General features: G+C 37.9%; 3 protein-coding genes across 3 annotated transcripts in view; 1 reads left to right on the forward strand and 2 right to left on the reverse strand.

Annotated features, from left to right (window-relative positions):
* Positions 1–686: 686 nt before the first annotated feature.
* Positions 687–6,825, reverse strand: LOC116299416 (thioredoxin domain-containing protein 5 homolog). Its single transcript, XM_031708072.1, has 10 exons — positions 6,549–6,825; positions 5,339–5,426; positions 4,897–5,023; positions 4,024–4,255; positions 3,606–3,693; positions 3,319–3,454; positions 2,738–2,873; positions 1,971–2,058; positions 1,536–1,668; positions 687–1,361 (listed from the first exon to the last, which is right to left on the reverse strand). The coding sequence occupies exons 1-10, from the start codon at positions 6,689–6,691 to the stop codon at positions 793–795; spliced, it is 1,740 nt and encodes a 579-aa protein (XP_031563932.1). The 5' UTR covers positions 6,692–6,825; the 3' UTR covers positions 687–792.
* A 1,116-nt stretch (positions 6,826–7,941) lies between these two features.
* On the forward strand, positions 7,942–12,068 carry LOC116299420 (ciliary microtubule associated protein 1A). The gene is made up of 6 exons (XM_031708077.2): positions 7,942–8,149; positions 9,101–9,211; positions 9,347–9,460; positions 9,733–9,843; positions 10,078–10,311; positions 10,914–12,068. Exons 1-6 carry the CDS (start codon positions 8,095–8,097, stop codon positions 11,048–11,050), a joined length of 762 nt encoding a protein of 253 aa, XP_031563937.1. The 5' UTR covers positions 7,942–8,094; the 3' UTR covers positions 11,051–12,068.
* LOC116299419 (splicing factor Cactin) overlaps positions 11,962–26,134 on the reverse strand; it is a 35,880-nt gene continuing 21,707 nt past the window's right edge. The window contains exons 11-23 of the mRNA XM_089037969.1: positions 20,071–20,160; positions 19,843–19,900; positions 19,358–19,501; positions 18,886–18,995; positions 18,144–18,440; positions 17,579–17,617; positions 17,262–17,306; positions 16,777–16,881; positions 16,104–16,166; positions 15,610–15,693; positions 15,238–15,288; positions 14,909–14,971; positions 11,962–12,441 (exon numbers count right to left, since the gene is read on the reverse strand). Of these exons, the coding sequence (XP_088894095.1) occupies positions 12,316–12,441; positions 14,909–14,971; positions 15,238–15,288; positions 15,610–15,693; positions 16,104–16,166; positions 16,777–16,881; positions 17,262–17,306; positions 17,579–17,617; positions 18,144–18,440; positions 18,886–18,995; positions 19,358–19,501; positions 19,843–19,900; positions 20,071–20,160 (1,275 nt within the window). The 3' untranslated portion in view covers positions 11,962–12,315. The remainder of the gene's footprint in view (positions 12,442–14,908; positions 14,972–15,237; positions 15,289–15,609; positions 15,694–16,103; positions 16,167–16,776; positions 16,882–17,261; positions 17,307–17,578; positions 17,618–18,143; positions 18,441–18,885; positions 18,996–19,357; positions 19,502–19,842; positions 19,901–20,070; positions 20,161–26,134) is intronic.

The raw sequence follows: 26,134 nt of genomic DNA on the forward strand, positions 1-26,134 counted from the left end.
GAAATATGGAAAGGAAGAGTAAAAACAATTTCACTTTACCGCCACGTTCGCTTCGTTCTTTCAAGCTCCAAAAATGCTAAGGCCGGTCATTTTGTCCACTCATGCTTTGCGCGCCGCGTTCACAGCCGAGCTGGTAGTATTAATTATTCATTACTTCATTATTCAGATTATAAAAGAATCGGCTCGATTTCAAAACAGAGAGGTAAGGGAAGGCGTCCATCCTCGCTTAAAAGGTTCATTTTTGTGCTCGTGAACCTAAAAAAAAGCGCTTTCCGGAGGCAATGAGCGATTACGCAAAAGGATGGACAAACGTACGTACGTCGTCGAAAGGGAGGCGTGAGGGTCGAAGCGAGTTTTCTCTAATGTAACAGCGTAATTTTGCGAAGAAGTTAGAATTGATTCCGAGACCGGTTATGATCAGTCGATGGTACCTTGAGATGCCAAAGCACGCACTCCGTGGGCTAAAGGGGATTATATAACAGCTAACTGTGATATGCAGGGACAAGTCGTGGTCATCGTATCAGTGAGAATAAATCCTAAATTTCTCTTGATGCAGGGATATATAATATATACAGCAGCATTATATGGAATACTAAAAAGAAGATGGATAAAAATTATCAGTTCTTCATTTCAATTTCACTGTCCCTTCTCGATTGGGCTCTTATTTGAGTTGTTCAACACAATAATGTAATAATAAGGGTTTAATTTACACTTCAAAGCTTTAACTACTTTATAAAATTCCTTTGTACTTTTAAAAAGTATTTCCACTATCGAGTGCGCACTTTATATAACCTAGTATTCGTCTTCATCTTCATCTTTAGATTTTACTAAATGATTAAATGCTTTAACCAAGCGATCAACACCTGGCTGTTTATTAGAAACCGCTCTAGTGAATTCTCTAGTCATCTTATGAATATCCTTAGCAACCTGATGAATGTCCCTGACAACTTGTTGCCATGAGTTACGGTTGCTATCACTGTCTTCTTCTTCGTCGTCATCCTCGTATTTTCTGTGCTTTTTCGTCTTGGTGAGTTTATCGATTTTAAACTGTTTGAAGACTTTTTTTAGAATTTGAGCAGCTCTGTCCACTCTTGACTTTTCTTTTCGGGATTTTTTCGATACGTTTTCCTTTTTATTTTTATTTTCTTTGGATAGCTTCTTCTCGTTATCTTCTTTTTCTACGACTTTGTCTAACGACCCTTCTTCGTCAGCATTATCTTTTTTTAATTCTTTCTTGCTTTTTTTGTCTTTCTTCTCGAGTTGTTTGGTTTTGTCATTGTTTGTTTTAGTGGAATTCATGGTAGTACGTTTCGCTGATTGCTCGACGCCAACTACGTCAGTAACAAAGCTTGAAATGGTACCTGAAATAGAGATATAAAAAAAATGGGTCAGTGGGTCAGTGGGTCAGTGGGTCAGTGGGTCGGTCGGTCGGTCGGTCGGTCGGTCGGTCGGTCGGTCGGTCGGTCGGTCAGTCATACAAAATAAAAACACTGGCAACCGAAAAAAATAGGCAGGAAATGATGAGACCAACGTACCTTTGTTTGTCTTGTCGCCTTCGTACTCCTTGAGGAACTTTCCGTTTTGGAAAAGTTTGAGCGTCGGTAGGAACGCTATGTCATTTTTTGTACATGTAGTTTTAGTCTTCGGGTTTGTGACAGTACAATCTACCTGTGAGAAATAAGGACACCAACACTTTTAAATCAAGTTTACTAAAAACAAGTTTATTATAACAACAATAAATGAGTTAAGAGAAAAAATACACAACAAGTATGTAAAAGGATGCGTGGATAACATGAAAACACAAAAAGAATTAAACTTTTTCTCGATGGAATTTGTGGCCTTTCTTTTGTAATTCCATGTGAGCTTTGCATCCAAGACAATTTTAAGAATTGTCATTGCGACTTGAAAAAGATAAAAGCTACACATGCACGGAATAGCTTGTAGCTTTTCAGTTATTACAAAAACATTACCTTCACAAGTCGAAGTGAAGGGTAAGGATCCTTTAATTCTGTTGCCAATTCATCATAAATAGGAGCCATCTTCTTGCAATAAAAACACCTTTAATGCGAAAGACAATAGATACATATTGATATATACTATACTAAATGGGTGGAAGAATGGATGATTTGATCATATTCACATGTTAAAAATGCGCTTTATAAATATTAAATATTATTATTATTATGATGCATGGATGCATGGAAGCATGGATGCATCATACTAGAAATAAAATAAGCAAATAAAAAATGGGGGTCCCCGACTTCGTTCACCCTTTTTACGGTAAAAACGCGCGAACAAATTAAATTAAATTAAGTTATATTTTACTGGAAAAAAATTGATCGTCTCCATTTTTCACAGAAGACTAGAAAATAATTAAATATCTAGTTAGCATTAGAAATTTGTTCTGAAAACTAGAAATATAAAATGTTATTGGGCTATAAGTGTGAAATTGAAGCCTTCGCGTTAAGTGAAATTCTAATTTCGATTTGATCTCATCGCCAGATTTTCAAAATTTTTCCCCTTAAGTTGAGAATTTTAACGCACTTAACAAAAACGAAATAAAAAAGGGGTCCCGACCTTGTATTAGAGCTGTAAGAGATTAAAGACGTTATTATAATATTTTGCTAAGCAGAAAATAGGAATGACGTCATCACGATGAGCGCGCGCTCGCACAATGATCATGAATGTACTTTTAAAAGGCTTTCATTATTATCATCTTGAACCATATGCATCTTACCATGGGGCATAGAAGTCTACCATAACATACGGATGCGTGCTTATCATAGAATCAAAGCTTGAATCATCAAGCTGCTGAACCACTGACCCTACATCGTTAGCTTGCGTCCCAGACTTGATAAAGTTATATATAGTAGCTAAAATAGAAAACATATATATTTATATCAGTTTGGCATGGGGAATGATATCTGTGATTATGAAATACAAATTGTGTAACCATTATTTTGGGCACAAATGACTAGATAGAATTTACGATTCTTCGAAAAAAAAACAATAAAGTGATAGGAGATATTAGAAGAGTTACACTCCAGTAGACGACATGCAGTAAAACCATGAAATAAAAAATCAAAACACTCAAACCAGAATGTAATGAACGTTCTGGTTGAGTGGACTATTTGTCAATGTCAACTTTATTTTTATTTCATAGTTTTACTACATTATCAAGTTCTCTCTTTGCATTCAAACGATTGTTGCATTAAGGTTAGTTTCTATGACATTTATATTGTATTCACCCTAATGCCTCGACTTAAAACAATTGTTTGAAGGCAATAGAGTCTAACTGCTATTCTGTAGTTATTTTACCAGTATTAGGAATATTTTCCTGGTCATAATGCTGTACCGGCTCGCCATTATGGAATAGCACCACCCAAGGAAAAAACTTTAACTTTGATGCTGCACATATGCTAAATGTTGGTACGTTGCCTCGGTTACAGTCCACCTATCCAATCAAATGTTACATATTACATCTGGTAAGTCCTTTGATTATTAGCGCATACATGTTAATTAGCTTTTTTTAATTGATGGATTGCAAGCATTCCCAAGAGAGTTAAAAGACAATAACATTAACATTAACCATGCTTCTCTCATACCTTGGCGAATTTTATCTTGGGGTTGGTTTTTTGGAGTTGAAGCGCTGCTTCATCGTACAGCGGACTCAGTCTTTGGCAATCTGAACACCTACAGTAGGATACGTAAACATCGTCAAACTGTTGTTAAACCTTACCCCTTCCCTAAGCGTCTGTTAGGTATATTGGTTTGCTGTGCGCTGCTTTATTTCTTTTCTTTAACTTTCCTTATTTAACTTTTCTTTATTAATTATTTTCTCTCTCTCCCCCTCCCCTCCCTTCCCTCCCTCTTTTTGTTTGTTTATGCTAAGAAATCAATCCCTTAATGTCCTCTCATGACTAGCTACTGATGGAGCATGAAAGTACGCTGGTTAACTGATTAACAAAGGGCCAAATCATAAATTATTCAAGAATTCAATCTCACAATGTCTCGAAGACTCACCAAGGCGCATAATAATCCACTATAACATAAGGACTACTCTTAATAAAGTCTGCAAATGTTGCATCAGTGAGTTCAGTCACAGGGAGTCCTGCAGGGATCGTCGTTGGGACCTCTGCCGATGGTGGAGGATGTTCATCGCAAGCATTTATCGGAGGGATCTTTGGAACTATAACATCTTGTTGCTTTTCGGTTGTGTTACTGACGACGTCAGTTACAAACTTTACAATGGTATCTGTTAGGAGATTATTGCAACTGTTTAACGTGAGGACGATATTATGATAAATACAAGTCATCCTCGTGTTCACACGTGCCTTTTAATAGAAATGTATAGGGATGTCCGAATACGAAGGGCAATGTTTGCCTTTCACTGACGGCTGGTTACTGAGGTTAATGAGATTCATTCCATCAGATAATTGATACCAAGCATGCAATAGGATATACTCTCTGGTCAAGAGAATATGAACTAAGAGAAGGAATCCCCGCGCTCCATCATGAGCACTCTTTGATGCTATTTTTAGAATCATTTATTTGGTCGTTTGTTTTCTGCACGCGCATACTGTGCGTGCTCTACCCAGTTTGCTCATTTTTTCTTTTGTTTTTCAAAAAAAAAAAAAGTGATCAAACGTAACAGGGTTGAGCGTGCGCAGTTTGCGCGTGATCAAAAACAAACTATATGACAAATGTGATTCTGAAAATAGCATTAAAATAGCAGTGTTAGCCTGTTATCGTAGGCTGGTAGTGATATTCATGAGATTTATTTAGCTGATTAATCCGATAAAACACTCTCTGGTTAATAGCACACGACGAACAGTGTTTGCCTGTAATCGTAGGCGAGTAATGAGACTCAATAGTTAAATGTATCTTACGTCATACCTTCATCTCTTTTGCGATCCCCAAAGACACTACTTTGAGCACCATTTTTGAACATGATTATCCAAGGAACGTATCTGACATTAGACTTGGTGCAGGTGACATTGCAAGCATCATTCGTACAGTCAACCTAAAACACAATAAGTATATAGAATAATCTATCTGTCGCTGGTACCATCCATCTTGGAAATATGGACCATAAAACAGCCCCACAATGCAATGCAATGCCAACTCGACTGAGTTTTTCCTCTCAATCTCGGGACGGCTAATCGCTATAAATCACAAACCTTAAGCTACTTTAGCCTCCTCTGTTGGGATCCCTGTGTTAAATTTTATGCAAGAGAGGAACTAGGAACCTCCCCCTTTCCCCTTCGTCTTTTTTTCCTCGCCACAGGAAGTCCAAGGAGCAAAAAAGAGCCAAGGATAATAAGAATAATTCACAAACCTTAGCTACTTGAAGGGATGGCTGTATATCATGAAGCTTTTTTGCCGCCTGTTCGTACACAGGTGCAAGCTTTTGACAAAACGGACATCTGCAGGAATAAGTACACATTTTACTAAACAACAGCAACAACATCCGATGTATTTTTTGGTTACTTTGAAGTCGTACAGAATATATTTATTCATACTTTTTATACCACTTTTGGCAATAGGGAGATGTACCAGATGTCACGCAATGTTCCCCTATTTATCACTATGGCAACGTTTGTGTTCCATTTTCATAATTACACGACCAACACACACAATTCCAGATCAGAGAAGTGTGGGTTATTGGCGTCCATCAATTAATCAAAAAATTAAAATACTCCCCCCCCCCCCCCCTTTCCTTTGAGTGGACTGGTAAGCCCACAACCTGACGTATCGGACTGTATTGACCTGTATTGGTTGGCACTAAACTGCAAAAATAGAACAATGACAACGAAAACATACTCTCTAGTGTCGTCATAACGACATGTCCATTCCACAAGTTGTGCACATTTTGGCTCGCAACTTGGCATTTTTGAACGAGGAAAAAAATGAAATAATAAACTGCATAGCTTATTTTTACAAAAATAAGCTATGCATTTTAGCGAGATTAATAATTCCGAGGTATTAATCTTTACAAAAAAAGTATCATCTGAGCCACTGAACCGAAACATGACAAAAATAGCAATAACTTTTCCTACGGAAATTTTAAATTTCTCGTGAGTTTGTAAGTCATAGATTTCCAAGCTCAAGGCTAATCATTTTCAAGTTCTCATTTTGTACGAGAATCAAATAAATATAGATTACAAAGAGCGGAAAAGAAATGGTTATTCCTAGAAAACAAATCAAATCAACCAAGTCACGACTATATTAATTCGACAGGAATTATATATTTTAAAAAACGTACACTTTTTAAGTTAAAAAAAAAAATTCTCTTATATTATATATGCGAAGTTTCAAAATGTCAAAAAATATGCGAAGAAAAGCCATATCAGTGTTAGGTCTTTACAAATACTCCATGCAGGAGATTTAATATTCTTACTTAATAAACTTGACCACTAAGATTTGTACTAAATGTCAAAATAGGAGAGGAAGAACTTTGGGAAAAATGCTTCGTTTCTAAGCACTAGAAACATCGCTTTGATTTAAAATTATACTTTGACAGCTAAAAAAAATGTATCATTACTTACTTTGGGCTGTAGAATTCTACTAAGAGTAGTGGATGACCTGTTACAGTCTCTAGAAAATTGCCGTCATTTAATTCCAGTACTTGAGCAGTCGAGATTTTAAAAATAAACATTAACAAGCCCGCCAAAGAAACCAGACCGTTCATCTCGCTTGTTCACTCGCTCAAATCGACGCCGAGAATGTCAGCTGTGGGTCGGAAAAAGAGCTGAAGAATCGAGTAATATTTGTAGAAATTTTAAAGGGCTAACGTCGTTTCTCCTGATTACATGGATGACTTGGTTGTTTGTTAGATGCAAACGCTTCTTAAACACCTGCCTTACCTGTTTTTATTCACAATAATTTGAAGCTACCTGCTAAGCAGTTACTCGTAATCGTCGTTTTTATCTTCACCTCACTGAATGAACCTTACCTAACTTTTTAAGAATATGATATTACCTCTATTCAAAAAGCAAGGTTTTTATCAAGTTTTGAAATAATAGGGAATAGAGTCTGGGAAGAGTTTTCATAAGTTTAAGTTACAGTTAGTCGTTGTTTTTTTTTAGTCTTTTTTTTTAACGGAGACTTCTCCAATTTCCTACACTTAATTATACATTAAAAAGGGGATAGATAGATAAAGAATTTTTTCTCGCAACGTAAATATCAAGTTAAAACGTAAGTCATAACCGTTGCAATTTTCTACCAGTAAGAAGAAAAAGGAAAAAATTTTTTTGTAGGAAATTTGGTATAATGCATCAGTATTTTTTTATTTTTTTCACTAGAAAACAAACAGTATCACAAGTTATTTGTGAATTCTCTTAATGCTTGTGTAATTTTAGTTTGTAAACCTTACGATTCGATTGTTTTTCAGTAATGTCTCATGTGTTACATTATACTGTTCTGGATGGAATACTTGCTTTTCTCGATTTTCTCGACAGTGAGCGCGAGAACCGCTCGTGCGTGGCCTGTGACCGGTGAAAAAAGATCCCATCAAACCTTCATTTGGAGTTCCTATCTATGGTTGAAAATACAATTTCTTTTACTTCAATTTTCGATATTCTGCGAATTTGGTTTTTCTTCTCTCATTGAATTGAAAATATTTCTGTGGAAAAAATAAATAAATGTAACAACAACGACAAACCGTCGATTGATGTCTGAGTTCACAGAATATAGAGGACAATAATATCACGGAAGCTAGGGATCCCATTAAATAAGATTACGACCTAGCTAGGAAGCAAGTTAGAAACATAATATTTCTTTTAATTCCGATGTACAGGAGAAGTTTTTTGGGTTTCCTGTGTTTTAGGACAGCATTCACGGCTTACCGGAAGTGACATCATGAATGACCGGAAGCGTACCATAATTATTTGTTTGTTGCTATGCGAGTTGCTAGGCAATGGCGTTCGTAGCAACATTTGTTGGACAACATTGAGGTTCTAATCAATTACAGCCCATTCAACAGCAAGACACTCAACAACTACGAGCATCAAGACTTCTCCAAGAATTCTTGAAGATCAAAGCCTCTCTAAGTCGAAGAATTTCAACGAAATCTCCAGACAAAGTCCAGAAAAGATGGCTGAAGTTGCCGAAGATACAAAAGCTCCACTGATCGCTGCGCGCGAGAGAGGTAAATTCGAAACTTTGGAAGATTCTATTCTAAACTGCGAATTGGCTTTTTGAACCTTGATCACCACATGTTTATCAAAAACAAAGTTTGTTGGAAAAATTATATCTGTGGACGATAAATTTTCAATGTTTCGTCGTTTGAAAGTTAAAAAATTTGTATGTTGGATGCGTCGGGAGAGTTTGGTTAGCTTTTTTGCTTTCTGTGAAAGAATGCCGGCGAGATTCGAACAACACGTCCATCTTTGATACTAAACCACGGTTTCTGGCTAATACAGTTATTCAATAATAATTCTTAAGAGAATTCTAACAATATTACAAAGCGGGCAAAATACTGACATCCTGTGCTTTATACGGATACTAATATAAGAAATGCTTCCACCGGCTTGACGTTTTGTCTATATTCACAAACTCACAGGATGTTTCGAAAGCAATTAAGATTATTGCTTGTGTATTGGCTCTACTGTATTAAAGTTACATGTAATACTAAGGCTTAAAATAAAAAGATAAAGTCTTTAAGACATTTAACCCGGATATTTTTGGAATAAGCAAGATATTTGGAAATTATTCGTCAAAAGTCGATTGCCATAAGTATCAACAAACATTTGATACCCTTAATATATTTGTTGATCGAAAGTCTTATGTATTCAATCATCAAAATGTTTTCATTAAAATAGTAAGAAGTTTTTTTACTTTGTCATAGACAGCAAAATCTTCATTTATTTTCACATTTTACTAAAGGCAAAAAAGGTAGAGCTAAAAAACTTGGGCAAATTTATCGCGTCTTTCAATAATACTCCTTATAATCCCTTAGGTCAAAAAATTGTCGCTATTATTATTCGAGGCATAAAAAAATTATTTCTAAAGGTTGCTAATAATGTTTAATTTTTTGAGTGTTTATTTTTATGCAGCTGTATTATCCCATTTTTGATATTCTATTTTTGTTTTGCTTTAGGGCCCGGTCCTGGAAGGTATGGCCTGCCATCTACATGCGGATTTACGAGTCATGATTTCACTAAATGGAAAGCTCCAGCTTATTCCTTTGGAGCAAGATTAGAAAACTCAAGTAAATACCACTTTTTACATCAATAAAGCGCTTTTAATTATCAAAAATACTTCCAATTGTTTATTGGTTGCTATGGTATATAAAATAGAATAGCGAACGTTGATAAAGACTTAACTTATTCAATTGAATTAATAGTGTTCAAGAAAGATTGCAGCCCAGGACCAGGATATTTTATTCAACCGACAATCACCAAGGTTGGCAAAGATGGAACGCCAGTTTACTCAATTCTTGGCAGGCAAAAGGATCCAAGTAAGTTTTACAATTGAGTATAGTTTCAGAGAATGTAGAATTGTTTAGACAATGTATAGTTAATCGTAGTATCAACGTTTTACCGAAACCGTTTCACCAGTATTTGATAAGAGTCGATTTTCGAGAGGGAAAAAGTGGGGAAAAAGGAAAGAATTCCCTTGTTCATTTTTGAGAAAAATAATCATCGAGAACTGAAAAGGAGTTAACTCACATTTTTTTCCCCCCAAACTGATTAAGTATTATTTAATGATTAAATTGATAATCACTCCTAGATACCTTCAAGACACCAGCTCCAGGGACATATTCACCAGAAAAGGTACACCCACAAGGAGAACGACATGCTCCAGCTTATTCCATGGCTGCAAGAACAAGATATAGAAAACGTAGGTTGAAAGTGATTGATATACCTAATAGCATACTGTTACATTATGGGAGGTGGCAGGAAGGCTAATTGTTTTACAGGGGAGGCACTGATGAAAGAAGCATACAGCAAGGAGCCTTGAACCATCAATTTAATATATATTCAATTTGATACCCTGAAACAGCCACTGGGATGATGGCTATTGAATTTTACTCATGTTCAAATCAAGAAATGTTTTGAATTATTTTTTTTCTAGGAGATGCAACTCCATCACCAAATTCCTATAGCCTGCCGAGTCTAATTGGTCCAAAAGTACCCAACAAATACTCCTCCTCTTCTTACTCAATGACGGCACGAGCAAAGACAGGAGGATTCTCTGAGGATCTTGCCAAGACCCCTGGACCAGGGCGCTACAACACAACAAGACCAGACACCTATAAGCTCAAGGCACCTGGGTATTCTATGCTCAGCAGGAGCTACATGCCTGGAGGTATAGTATTGCTCTGTTGGTTTTCTTTTTTTTATCTATCAGTAGCATGTGCTTCTAATTGGTTTGACTAATATCATTATTTTAATTAGAATTAAACACATTTTATCTAACTTTTCAAAAATTAGTACAGTAATAGGAGTCCATGCTGTCCAATTAAGAAATAATTGGACAGAAAATTCTGAGGACTTCCAAAATTGGATGAGGCTGTAGGCCGAGTCCAATTTGGCAGTCAGAGGAATTTTTCGAGTCTAATTATTTCTTGATTGGGGAGCATGAAATCCCATTACCTATTAATTATATAGCTACCTAATTAATCCCATATCAACACGACCTGTCCAATTAAGAAAATAATTGGAAAGTTACCTATATGGGATTAATGAGAAGCTGCATGTATAATTAGAAGAGATAACTAGCTAAAAACTAGTGCGAGCTGCGTCGGTGTTTCTAATGAAACAGTAGTGATAAAAGGGTAAACTTTACACCGAAAAAACTTACTGACGTTTCAGACGCTAGTCCTTCATCGGAGTAAAAGAGAATGAGGAGGTAGAAAGGAGTGTTCATATACTGAGAACAAGAAATAATGTTTCTTTCCTTTTGTCTAGACTCTACTAAGAAGCCAGGTCCAGGAGCACACAGCCCAGAGAAGGTGTACGTCAACAAACAAAAAGCACCTGCCTGTTCTCTTGGAATACGCCATAGTGAATTCATCACTCCACTTATCATTGATGTCTCAGATTAAAATAATCCTCTTAAAAACTTTTATCCTTCAACAAACACATGAAAATTAATATGTAAAAAAGATTACCTCAGGAAATTGAAATTCGGTGTGTGAAAAAATTTATTATATTCTTAGAAAATGTGTTCCATTAATTTTACAGTTTGAAATGTACTTTGTTAAGTTTTCATATGCTTGAAACTGTATCTTTTCTAAGGTGCCTTTTCTTCAGAAAAAAATTATTATATTCTTAGAAAATGTGTTCCATTAATTTTACAGTTCGAATTGTATTTTGTTAAGTTTTCATATGCTTGAAACTGTATCTTTTCTAAGGTGCCTTTTCTTCAGAAAAAATATATAAAAAAAGAATGGTATTTGGTATTTAATAAATTTAAAGTCATCATTGTCAAAGAGTGGTTTAGCTAAGAAACCCTTTAATAATCGTTAACATTATTGCACAACTGAAGGCTTGAAATAGAATAACATAAATGGCCATTTAAAAAAATGTTTTTGCATAAGGCAAATCCTTTTCATGGTGAGATAATTTCCCTTGCCATTTTATTATTTTATTTGAAAGATTAAATTTTCTTTAGCTTACCAGAAGTAAAAATTAAATGTGATCTACATTTTTCTTGATAACTTTTCAATCGAGACATTGAAGGACTTGCTTATCTTCATATCTATACACACTCTATATATGTTGAAAAGGTCCTAATAAACGGACGAAACTAGTCCCTAAACTACAATTATTGTGTTGTTGTTAGTGCGTGGGGGATTATAAAAATCACCATATAGTGTGTATAGATATGAAGATCTACATTTTGGTAATTGGCAAGTCGCTATTTCAAGCCCTACAATCCTAAAATACAAAGTTATATGAGAATCTAGAAGATTCTGGATGTGTTGTGTTTTACAATAATATATACAATCATAGCTTTTGCTGAATACATTTTATTATAAAAATGAGTTTTCATAGTATGTTACATGATGTTTTGTACTTGTCTAGCTTCATTGCACAAAATAAAAGCACTTGTACATGGAATGAGGTTGTTTGTCTTGTAATGTTTCACCAAGTTGGTACAGTCATGATACTTACTTTAAAAGGATTTTTTGTACCAATTAAACAAACTGCAGACTGTACACTGTCCCCAAATCAATTTGTCACAGTCTTCAAAATACTTTCAATCTATTTTCATACTCATAAGAAATATTCTCTCATAGCTCAATGACAATCAGATTTAGAATGCCCTATAGGAGACGTAAATGATTGGAGTAAGACAGGCATCACGCTATCTTCTATATCTGTATCGCTTGAAGTGAAACCAAAGCTGGAAGACATTGTTATGAAACTGACATCTAAACCCCTTTCTGTGCGAATACTCCCATTCTCTGTTGACAATCTTGAATGCTATGTCCTATATAAAATAAACAAACAAGACATTTCATTGAATAAATAGCAAGTGCTGCCTTAAAATGATGTAAAAACAACAACAACAAACAAACAAACAAAAATAAAAAAAAGAGTGTGATGTATTCAGGGTCCATTCCAAGGGCTCAGGCTTGCAGCCTCAGCTGTGTAGAATGTGCATGTGTTCCATTAAAGTCCATGGTCGTAATAATGCATTCTAGATTCTTTATTTTACCATTCTAATAATCATTGGGTTAGTACTTCATGTAAGACTACATGAAATGGCACTTGCTTTAAAAAAAATTTTTTTTTTAAATGGCACTTACTACTGGATTATTCATTATTGAATATAACATCCTGAAACCCTAATGCAAACCCTAACCCTAACCGCCAAACCCCCTATTAACCTTAAACGTCATTAATGGAATAGTACCATTTCATGTAGGCTTACATGAAGTAGTAAAATTAAGGTAATATTGAATATCCTGATGCTGAAATGAGCAAGATTAAAATGAGTTATTATAAAAAGCTCTATACTGTCTTTAATATCCCACAATTCAAGGAGTAATATTAATATTACAATTAACATCACTAACAATCAGTTTTATACATTTTTAAGTTTGTTAGTTGCTCAAACCAGTGGATTATTTTATTATTCTTCAATAATTTTCTCACACTGTCAACTAGATGATGCCATTTTCAATGACCTTTTAAAACTAGATAAAATAGGTTTTTTATTCAAGGGCTTTTGAAGTGACAATAAAATTGATTGGATTCAACTTATGAATTTCAAGCATTTTAAATTGAGGATAAAGATAGTTTCGTCATGAACCCTGCATATATTATGTCTGCTTTTGAGTTTGTGTCAGTCAACTGTGATGTTTGACAGCTTGTCATTTTTTTATATGATTCAATAAGGTCATCCTCATAATATTATACTTAGCGTTTTTCAAAATGTTAAGTAAATAGTGGCCAATCCTTTTCAATTTGGAGTCGTCCATGGCAAATTTAATAACATGTAAAATACAAATTGGACTCTCTTAGCTATAACCTAGATAGACCTTCTCAATTATGAGAAAAGATTGATTTGGAAGATCAAAGTAAATATTATCTAAAAATGAATTTTTTTCATTGACCATGGCAAAAGACAATTAATTTTATTTGTGAGTAAACATTTTAAAATTGGACTCTCTTTTACCCTGTAGACCTTAACAACCAATTTAGGAGAAAAGATTGATTTGGAAGATCAAAGTAAATATTATCTAAAAGTGAATTTTTTTCATTGACCATGGCAAAAGACAATTAATTTTATGTGTGAGTAAACATTTTAAAATTGGACTCTCTCTCAGCCTGTAGATCAACCTTAACAACCAATTTAGGAGAAAAGATTGATTTGGAAGATCAAAGTAAATATTATCTAAAAGTGAATTTTTTTCATCGACCATGGCAAAAGACAATTAATTTTATGTGTGAGTAAACATTTTAAAATTGGACTCTCTCTCAGCCTGTAGATCAACCTTAACAACCAATTTAGGAGAAAAGATTGATTTGGAAGATCAAAGTAAATATTTGAAAGTGAATTTTTTTATTGACCATGGCAAAAGACAATTAATTTTATGTGTGAGTAAACATTTTAATCTTAGCCTGTAGACCTTGACAACTAATTTATGACAAAAAATAGATTTGGAAGATTAAAGTAAATATTTAAATTAAGTGAATTTTTTTTATTGACCATGGCAAAAGACAATTAATTTTATGTGTGAGTAAACATTTTTAATGGACTCCATCTTAGCCTGACTTAAATGCTAAAATAAGAGAAAATATTGATTTGGAAGATTAAAAGTAAATATTTAAATGTGAATTGTTTTAATTGACCATCATGGTAAATGACAATTTAAAGTGTATATGACATGAAATTTTTTTGGCTCATTATATATTATTATATAGTAAAACCTATCTTGTAAAAGATTTTTTGTGGAAAAAACCGTCTGAAATCACGCAACATTTAAAAAATGGACTCCCTCTTACCATATAAACCTTAATGAGTGAGTTAGGAGAAAATGATGTTTTTTAGATTTTTCATAATTCATATTAGATAACAATAATTATTACCAAAATAGTCAGTTTATCTTTCTTTCTTCTTCAATTTTTTAAGGACTAATTCATAATTCATTTTTTTAACAGGGAATGGGAGGAAGGGGTTGTAATGTTATTCGCTTGGTAACCGAAACCAGAAATCAGCTTACCCCCATTGTTCCATAAAAATGTCCCCTCCTATATATATCAAATTTATCTCTTCCACTCTCTTTCTTATGATAGTGCTGTGTGACTTGTTTTTTTTATGTGGACCCCCATCTAGAGTCTGATTGTTTTTAATGAATTCTCCTCAAATTACAATGCCTTCCTCTTCCCGATAAAAAATAAATAATGATCTTTAAGATACAATTTTCTAATTCATTTATAATTATACCCACCTCATATGGTGGTCCAGCATGGAATCTGAGAATTGCAAAGTCTTTAGAATCAGAACATGGGTCCTACAAACAAACAAACAAATTATTAAACAAATGAATATCACTATTTACTTTGTACTAAAAGTCTGTAAATTAATTCAAATTTGAAAATTAATTATCAACAGGCAATTGCAGGGATAGAGCACATTTTACTATATATTCATATCCATGATTGCGTCTTTTCATGCACAATTGCTAAGGAATATGACACATGGTCTGATATTGAAGAACATTACGCTCAAGCTGAAAAGGTCTGCAGAATTTTAGTCTGATTATGAGAAGCTCCGTACCAGATAGTATTCAGGTGCAACAGTCTTCTCTATAAGATCTGGATAGAATATCTGTGAATAAAGAAAGACAAAAGAAATGACATTTCATTATATTTCTGCAATGAACCAAAACATGCAGCCTTAACCCTTTTACTCCAGCTGGGGAAATAGCGCTCAGACTTCCCAACCCTAATATTTTTTTCATTCCCAAATGCACCACAGGGTTCCCAGTAAGCTCATTTCCACTGTTGTATCAGTATTAAAAAAACATCCAACCTAAATTATTTTTCTCATGCAACAGGAAACACACTTATTTTTTTGTTTGGCCTTATGGGTATGAGCAAGTGATGGAGGAAAGCCTCATTCTACAGGTTGGGAGTCAAAGACACTTACATTAAATTTGTATCCCTGTACAATCTTAGGTGGAGGGTTGTCACTGTCGTAATGTGTTTGGTTGTACTTGTTCCATTCATATCCCTAAAATCAAATTGTGATAATGAACATTTACTAGTTATATTATTATAGTGCACTGCGTATTATGCTATTGAACAGAAAATTAAAAAAACAAAAGATTCACAAAACTATAGACTACTTCAAGGATATGGGGGCCATATCAGGTTGCAATGCATCATGGTGCATCCAGAGGGGCAAATATAGAGCTATATGTCTCCTGCCATATTACAGCCAAAGATGGCACATTGTTTACATTTATTCAGGCAAGAAAGACAAACAAACAATTAACAAAACTCTACGTATTATCTGCCATCTTTGTTTGTTTTGCCCCCTGGATAACCCATAATTATATTACTTGCGAATCAATAAAGCAACCATATCGTCAAAGCAGTCCATTGCATGATGGCATAACACAAATCTCTCTTAATACTTACAGTATGGACTCTGTTAAAGAATCTTGGTTTCCGAGGTCTGTATTTGTCTTCCCAGATGTACTTCTGCAAATATGTCATCATTATTCAATAATTATTCAATAAAATTAATATTGGTTAATAAATTTTAACCACTCTTTGATAAGGTGGTTTACAACCGATAATGAAATTAATCAGCTGATAAAAGCAAAAATCTGTCATTATCAGTGATATCACAGCCCAAATGTTTCAGTTTTCATATGCAATAGTGTTTAATTGTTTGATGTAAGTCAGAATATGATTTTGTAAATTAAATTAAGGGTGGTCTACACTGCTAAAGCTTCAACCTCTCACCAAGGCTAGGTTTGTGCTGTGACTGTGACAGGAGGCATGTTTGAATCCCCTCAATCAAGCTAGTATGTCAGTTGAGTTTGTTTGACATGTTGTTCTCTCCTAAGCTACGAGGGTTTCTGGTTTTAACTCCATCAGGAAAAGTCAACATGTGAGTTGAGTGCATAGTATTAACTTAAGTAAAGCAGTAATGTGTGTGAGTAAATACGTATCCACAATATATAACTAACTACTGAGGTATGATTTGCTTGTGATGCACAAAGGTTCCAATGTGGGGCTACGTGCATAATGTTCAGTGATTCATGGCAGGAAAAAGACAATAATTTATTAATATTATTATACATACCTTCTGCGACAGAGGCACAGGAATATTAAAGGTTTCCTCATCAGGACCCATGCCTTTTCTTTCCTCTTCTTGTTCCATTGCTGTAGGAAGACCTAATGTCTTCGTCTGATGGTAAAGACAATATAGCAGAATGCTTTGTCAGCTGAATCACTACTAAGCTTAAATTCAATAACTACTGTTATCTTTTGTGGCACATGGCACATGACATTCAGTGTTTGACCACACCTTTTTTTAATCTATCACTGGACCACTGGATGCAGGCATTATAATTATTTGAGGTTTTGTGACCAAGTGCACCATTGCAAGGCTATGTGCAGATAAAAGATATACTAGTCAAAAATGTATGCTCTTTTTTTATTTCACATGTTAAACATACTGTACAGTTGTACATCTTCCTGAGTAGCCTTGCTATGATGCACCTGGTCATGATATTTTAGGAATGGGTTATTTATATAGTTATTAGTGATTTAGAACAGTACACTAACCAGTAATGAAGAGCCATCTGACATTACTTCTTGTCTGAGCATCAGCTGAATAGAAGAAACATCATCAAATCAAATTAGTACAAACTGCAGTTAGTAATTATTTTGCTTCACTATCAAACCGACAACAATTTTTTTTTAATATTAAAAGTATTTTACATATTTTTCAAGGTTTAAATCTCAAATACATCTAAGTAGTATTAATAATTATAAATCCAACTACTAACAAAAAAATATTAAATAAAATGTAATAAAGTGAGAAATATTGTGCATTGTGATATCATGCATGGGACTTAATTATGAGTTCTTTTGCGACTTACCAGTTTTTCCCAGTCCTCCTCAGGATCAATAACCAGGTTCTAAATAAAGAAACATGTCATTGAATACCACATTACTGTATATATATACATTGTATGCAGTGGGGAAATAGTAGAAATAGTGGACATGGAGCCAATCTGCTTTGAAAAAAAAAAGATGTGGGAGATGGAACTAGAACTCATTAGGAAAGATCATTGCCTAGAATGACTGCATGAAAGCAATTTATTGGGATGGACACCAAAGGGTCAAAGGATTGGAGAGAGAAAAAATATGGCAAGAATGACTGCATGTCAGCAATTTATTGGGATGGACACCAAAGAGTCAAAGGATGGAAGAATGACCAAAGATGGCTTGAAGGACAGTTGAGGAAGGATGAGACAAAACTTCAGTCTGATGCACAAGCTAGCTATAGACTGCAGCTTTTACTAAGTGGTGGTTAAAAGTGGGTTGGACAAATAACGTAAAGGCCTTATGCACCTGCTGGGATGATGAGCGTTGATAATGAAGATGACATATGCAGTGAAAGGTTTTCACAGCCCAAAAATTATCTCTATCCAGAGTACTTACTTCATCAACATCTGTAATCTTGATGAGCTTAGGACTGTAATTCCCCGCTTCAAATGCTGCATAACTTTCTTCCAAAAGCTCTTCTTCAGTGAATAGAGAGCCACTAGCTTCTTCTCCAGCTTCATCTTCAGCTTCATCTTCAACAGCAGTTTCTTGTTCTTCAGGCTCATCTCTCCAACTGGTGCTTGTTGATGGTTCATCTTGTTTTCTTTGATCTTCTTTGGGTGGTTCTTCTTTCTCGGATTCTGATTCTGATTCTGAACTTGCAGTTGCTGAGCTGTTGCCCATTGTGGATTTCTTTAAAAAAAAACCAAATATGAATGAATGAATGAATGAACGAGCGGGCAGGCGGGCGGGCGGGCGAACAAATATTAATAATGGTTGAATGGATGAACTAAGGATAAATGGATCGATGGATGCATGGATGGATGGATGGATGCATGGATGGATAGATGAATGGATGGATGGATGGATGCATGGATGGATGGATGGATGGATGGATGGATGGATGGATGGATGGATGCATGGGTGGGTGGGTTGGGTGGATGGATGGATGGATGGATGCATGGATGGATGCATAGATGGATGGATGGATGCATGGATGGATGCATGGGTCGAACTGGTGAGAGGCTGCAGATTAGCATACATTACCTGTGATTTTCAATAATATTCATTCTAAGTTATACCATTTGATAAGTGTTTTTTTTTTTAAACTATTTTTTCAGCATCCTACACTACTTACCTCTTGTCTCAATTGCATCAGTTTCTCCCTCAGCATCCGTTGATGTCTTTCTCGTAACCTGGCTTTTGCCATGTGAATCTTCAGCTGCTGTAAAAGGGACTCCCAGTATCCTGATTATTAGATAAGCAGCACATGAGTGAGACTTGATAAATATTAATAATATACCTCATACCATCAAGTGGATGCTGTACACTAACATGCTATCCATATGTATTGTTGATAACGACCAAACTATTTCAACTTTCACTTACATGAAGTTTCTGTTTATGTCACCAAAATTTTAATAAGTTCTTAAAATATAATTTTATGTGGTCATCACTTTGGTACTCTAATAAGCTTAGTTTAGTTTGTAAATATGTGACTGACTCTTCAAATTCATTTCGTTTCCATGTTTATTATCAAGTAAAAAAAAACTAGCTTTTTTATACACATTTTACTGGACGGTTGGAAGTAGTGCATGCCGGTGTCTTACCTATATCAACAGCATCACCACTAGAGATCTTGGAGTATATTTGCTTTTCAAGTGCAATCAATTGTGTATATGTCTTTCCTTTGAATATCGAAGCCACATCTGAATGGACTGCAGTGTGAATACCCTCTCTTCTATCCAATTGTTCTGAAAATGACAAAAAAAAAAGAGAATGATAGAGTGATTTTTACTATATTAAATGCACTGCTATGCGATAGTCAAGACAACAGTTGTGATAATGAAATCAGGCAATACACTGCCATCAATCAGACTAATGTCTTTAAGCTTTCAAACAATTTATTTGATTGATGATATCATATAGTTGCTTGCCCGATTTCCCTGTCGTGAATGTTGTCTAGATTAGTGTGAAGCAATGAAAACAGTCGTGGTAGTTTATATTCATGTTGTTAAATAGATTGTCCTTTATTGGATTGCCTGTGTTCCCAAAATCCACAGGAAGCCCAAGCAGCAGTCTTGTGCATTCTTACCACTGTGTAACTGCTTTCGTAACTTTTGTAATTCATCCTTGCATATCATGGTGATATCCTAGTTAAAAAATACATATAGCATCAATAAACTTTATTAACATTAATAAAAAAATATTTTTTCACTGATAAAATAGCTTACTGGGAGCCCTGTGGTGCATTTGGGAACGAAAAAAATATTGGGGTCATCTACAAAAAAAAAAAAAAAAGAATAAAATGTACCATACAAACCTGCCAGTATTCTGTATTCTTTCCTTGTTCTAATTCCATGTAGACCTTAATATCTTCTATCAAATCAGACAAATCTCTTTGAGTAAGACCCTGTTAATGACATGGGATTATTTGATTAAGTACTATAACTGCATATGCTGCAGCAGCAGCAGTTAGGTGGACTCGCGAAGCGCCGACAATGCCAAAAATCGCATATCGAAAAACACCAGGGGGGGTGGGGTTTTGGAGGTCGGTAACCCGCGGAACAGGGGGTCTTGCGCGATCGGCCGACAGCGCGAAAGGTGCCTAACTGCTGCTCTGTTGGGGTCGCAAATGGAGGGAAAGATATCCTTTAGATATACATGGCATCCGTCAACAACATTCAAAACGAAACTGTGCGCAGGTTGGGAAATCAGGTGATGGATAACTCAGATGCGGATTTCGTCTTTGCGACATTCATGGAGGGCAAGACAGACAAGACTATGAATCACGAGATGGCTGAAAGAATAATCGACAGAATGCCGGACGGTGACTACCGTTTGGAGTTGACGTTCGTGAAGTATTTGGACGGCGAGTGGGTGATAGAAAAGGGCCGTAATCCCATCAGGGCGTCTGGCAAGCAGAGTTTGTTCGTCTTGAATAAGCATACGAGACCAGGGGCATTGGAGGGAATTGACATGCTCTTCTATGAGGTCGCTTACCCGGTTACCGTGGTCATTTACGGTGCGTACGAGATTAAGGAGCCGGATGTCAAAAAGTTGCGACCAATGCGACATCCAGGTAATTGTGTCGGGAAGTTGGTAAGAGAGTTCTTCGAAGATTCCTCTCGTGGCGGTAAGCTTACGCCAAAAAGAAGAGAAGCCATCAGGAAATAGGAAAGAGATACTAATAGGACTGGAGGCTCCATTGAGAACATCAAGAAGTTAGAGACGGCCTTAGAACGCCGCATACACGTGAAGGACATTACTGACGGTCTCATTTACGAAGGGACGAAAAAATATGGAGGTAGAGGTGCCCCCATAATCATCTACCAACACAATGGACACGCTTGGCGAGAACTTAGGTTCCCCAAAAAGAAGGAAACTAAGGTTTATAAAGCATCGCCGTTGGCAGAATTGGTCCACGAGAATTCCGTTTGGTTGATGGACGCGGAAGGAAGTCAGTTTATGACGCAGGATGGTACTCTTTACAGGCCTCTAGTAGAACACCAACGCATTCAAAGTGCTTGTGAAACCTTAGGGGAAGACTTCTCAGACGAGGTCCTTAGCTCTCGTAGTTTGGACTTCTTAGCCGCAAAGAAGAGGAACGGATGGAAGTCCACGCCTAAGGAATTCGCCGACATAGCCAAAGCCTGCGTAGAGCATGGTCATGGAGGTCTGTGGAACATGGAGTATGACGAGAACGAATACGTCTCCTTAGACATGAAACATTGTTACCCTGCCAGTTTTAAAGGCCTCGGGGATTGTAAGGAGTATTACGACCGCTACGGGCATCCAGACTCACAATTCTTTCGTGTGTCTTTGCCAGGTAAATACGACGCCCCAGCTACGGGGTTCGTGCGGTTGACCATGTGGAAGTTAGCAAAGGGCTTACATCCAATAATTTACGCGTGGTATGGGAAACATCTGCAGGAGAAAGAATGGATTCCCATACCCCTGCTGAAGTTTCTCGAAGAGCGCGAGCTTCTCACGTACGCAGCACATGAAGCCATACTTTGTCACTCTGCATTTACACAATGGCTTCCGGAGCATAACCCCACCGCCAGAATCGTCATAGGAAAGTTCACCCAAGGCGCAAAAGAAGGAGAAAAGCACATGCAGCGGCGTTTGATAACCGATGACGGAGAGTTGAGCTTCCTCGTAAAACGTGCACATGAGCAAGGAACTATGGTGTCCGTAGAGAAGTGGAATTATTTCATAGAAGGCCAAGGGGAACGGCAACGGAATGCGTTGTGTTATTACCAAGATCATCGCCCGCAATATTACCATTTACGCGCCAGCATGCTCGCATATGCGCATATTAATCTATTGTCAATGCTGTTGCGGTTTGACAAAGAGGACGTTCCACGCGTGGCCACGGATTCTTTGTATGTGAAGCCCGAAGTGTTAGAAAAAATGCAAGAGTTTTACACGGAGGACGAACTCGCGGAAAGTGGTCAATGGCGTATAAAAGATGAAGAGATAAAAGCCTGGAGAGAACGTGTGGAATACCACGGGGAACACGTAAAAGGTGCCACCGTCCCCACCGTGGAGCCATTGCCATCCGTTGACGACCCCATTTCTTACCAACGCTTTTCGTACCTGTACGGGCCGGGAGGCAGCGGTAAGACCACCAGGGTTTTGGAATTATTTCCTCGCGTGAAGGTGTTAACGCCGACACACCGCCTTGAAAGAGAATTGACGGAGATGGGTTACGACGCGCAAACGTACCACAGCTTCTTTCGCTGGAACGGTCAAAAGTGGGTGCCGGAAGCAATACGCGACATACCCCCGGTGATATTATGGGATGAGATTTGCACCGTGCCATTAGAAATCCTGCAGGAATTTGTAGACTTCCTCCGCGGAAAGTGTCAAGTTATATTTGCCGGAGATCCATGCCAACCTCCTCCCATTTGCGGAGAAATGCCCCATAAATGGTTAAAAGGAATGGTAGACCATGCAGAGGAAATCAACGCCGACTACCGCAGCAAGGATCAAGTGAGAAACTTAAAGGCGGAACTTCGGGGCCTCAGTGATGCCGAGCAAAACAAGACGCTGCGTAAACGCATCCGAGCGAAGTCTTACGAGGACTTCCTTTGCGCGTGGCATCCAGAGGATTTGGTGTTGAGCAGCAAGCGCGCAGCACAATCGCGAATACAGAAAGATTTGTTAAGCGTACACCGCGAAAGATTCCCTGGCCATTTGGTGCCCGTTTGCTACAAGCCCCACGATACCCGCATGCAGAAGAGAGACGTGTGGGTGCCGGGCACCGACGTCCAACTGCGAAACGCGGTAACTCATGATAAAGTCTGGGTGCCTATGGGAAAGGCTGAAAAAATAACCTCCCATCCAGATTGGCGTTTGGGATATTGTATGACAGTCCACAGCGCGAAAGGGCTTACCATAAAAGAAACCTTATGGATCATAGACCAGCGGTTATGTTGGAGTAATTTGATATATACCGCTGTGAGCCGTGTGGAGCATGCCAAACAGTTGCGGAGGGCTTGGGGTCCGCAATTGCGTTACGATAAAACGCCAGAAGATATAGCAAAGGAGAACATTGCTAAGAAACTCCTTCGCTACAAAAGACACGACGAAGAAAAAAATATGACGTTCGACCTATGCGTGGACGACGTCTATAAGGAAGGGGCACGGTGTGCCAAGTGTAACATACCTCTACTATGGAGGTTTGACCCAAATGACGATCAGCAGTTCTCCGTGGATCGTATAAGTAATAAGCGCGGGCATTGCAGAGGCAACGTAAGACTGACGTGCCTAGAGTGCAATCGGGCGCGCGGTGCTGCGCTACTTTGAAGGGCAGCTAGCACTACTCTGAGTCTTTGGGGACCATGAGCAGCTCTTCCTTGACAAATCCGCGACTTGGGCCATTTAGGTAATACAACACGGGTTGCCCTTCCTTGGTGACGGACTTCGAAATCTCATACGTTTCCAGGGACCAGTTAGGATCCGTGGCTCTCTTACTGCCACCTTCGAGTTCCCCCGGCTGATAGAGGTATCTGACCACTATGTTGCGGGGGAGCTTTTTTTCCTTCAGTCCGACCGCCCTCGAACTTCTGACGTAGGACTTGTGTTCCACGTGTTTATTTTTTATGGCATCCTTGGGTTTTATTCCCGTAGCCCTGGCCGACTCGTTGTTCAAAGCCACGATGACCTGGGGCAGCCTCTGAGTCCATTCCCTGTTGCGTTTGGAGGGATCTTCCAGCTCTTTCCAATACTGGTATCCAAAGAGACGCTCGGCCAGGGTCTTATTGAATCTTTCGACGATGCTCTGACCCCTGTGGTACTCAGCTTCGGCTCTCCTAATCTTAGTGCTGTGGTCTTTCAGGGTTTTGGTAACCACGCCCATGAACTCCGTCCCCGCATCCACTTGCAGCAGCTTAGGCCATTTCAAAACGCGCTTATAAATCCTACCTAGGGCTTCTGCGACTTCCCCAGAATCCTTGCTGGTTATGGGTTCGGCGTCCTTATATCTGCTTGCGATATCAACTACGGTCAAAGCGTATCTATAGGTCTTTCTTCTCACCTTGTCGTGCGGTAAGAAAAGCAAATCTGCCTGATGAACTTCATTAGGGGTATTTACGGTGAAGCTGGGCCTGGGAATGTACTTAGGCACGGGAAGATAAACCTGCCAGAGGGTTTGTTTTCTTAGCCAGTTCTTAGCCGTTTCTTCTGATACCCTGGCCGCGGTCGCGAGTTTCTTGATAGCTGATGCTCCTCTCCAATAGCCTTCAGGCCCATAGTAAATCCTTTTAAGTTTATCCTCTACGCGGCCCATTATATGAATTCCAAAACGAGATTGATCTTTCGCCCGTTGAAATCCACCGTCTTTCCGTCCACCTTAATGGTGATGTTTATGCTTTCTACCAAATTAGACAAATCATAGCTCAAAGAAATGGGAGTGTATTCTACCAGGTCAAATGGATTACCTTTGGGTAGGAATTTGGACATAAGAGAAGACTTTTCTCCATTGTTGTAACTATTGACCAAGTCGCAATAAACTTCGTAAGAGGATGCGACTTTCCATTTTACATCATATGTACTGCCGCTATTTATCGTGGTACTAGTAAGGCCCAGGAGTTCAACCAATGAACTGTCCTTTAAATTAGCGCTTCCACTATTTTTCTTGAATTTCATTTCATGGGGTAATCCTGTGGTAAGAGTATATCCATGCTTTGCTAGCTCCTTAGCCAGCGTTATGGGGGTGTAATGGGAATCTGGTAACTTTGGCTTGGTGCCGGAAGTTCCGACGACAAAGCCATTGACTAAATTATACCAAGAATTGTACAAAGAGCAACTAACCAACCGAACCCTTTCCGCGCGGATGGGGGGATTCAGATAAGTGGTAAAGTTATTCTTGTCGCTTTCCAAAAAGACGATCATTATATTAGATACGCCAAGGCCACGCCTCCCGCCAGCCCTGCGATGCCAACAAATACCAGCTCATTGTCTTTTTGTTTCTTAGAAGGCTGGTAGTAATTCTTGAACTGAGGCTTTCTCATTCTAAAGTCGGGGTGTGCTTGCGCATAAAGTTTAAAGGCGTAGTCTGTGTTTTCGAAGTTCTTATCCGCCTGCATTTTGTCTTGGTAGTTCTTATCCAACCAATCCCTGTAAGCTTGTCTTTTTTCATTCCAAGCTGCCACGTCTCGCTGATATTTCTCCAGCGCTAAGTCGTGCCTCTTCCTCTCAGCGTTAGATTCTGCGTTTCTATCACCGCTAACTAATTTATCCAGATATCTACCACCATAATTAGCCCCTGTAAATGCTAAAGCTGCAATAACTCCACCTGCGACCACGCTAGCCATTTATATTAGACGCAAGCAAAGCTTACGTCGTCGGCAGGTACTTTTCCTTCCGTAGGTAATCCTTTAGCATGATAGCCCCGCCTACGGCAGCGGTCATCTTAGCAAAATTAGCGAAGCTCTTGCTTGGGTCTTCAGTAAAGTCTTCTTTGAGCACTTTCTTACCTACCCAACCAATACCCGCAACGATGGAAGTAATGATAGCTGCTTCTTCAACAGTTTTCAACAACGCGGTCGACATTATATTACAAAGCGAGAAGGTTATTCCATTTCAGGGATCTTACTTTTTCTAACAGCCTGTTCCTGCACGGGCGCGTGATATGTTGCGGCCTCCCACTTTACTTTTGGCTTCGTAGCCCGCCATTGTAAGTAGAGGCTGCCTGCTGCTATAGCAACTCCTAACGCGCCAATGACGTATCCCGGATTCCAAAAGGATCCCTCTTCTTTTTCCTCCACCTTTTCTTCTTTTTTGGCTTTGTTCTTCTTGTTCATCTCCGCGAGCTTCTTCCCCGCGGCAACTCTGCCTGGAGATTTAGCCTTGGTAATCTTTTGCTCGGGCTGCTCTGC

Source organism: Actinia tenebrosa, unplaced genomic scaffold (genome assembly GCF_029948245.1).
Source record: "Actinia tenebrosa isolate PJP-AT-01 unplaced genomic scaffold, QUT_ActTen_1.0 PGA_scaffold5__44_contigs__length_20552954, whole genome shotgun sequence".
Lineage (NCBI taxonomy): Eukaryota > Metazoa > Cnidaria > Anthozoa > Actiniaria > Actiniidae > Actinia > Actinia tenebrosa.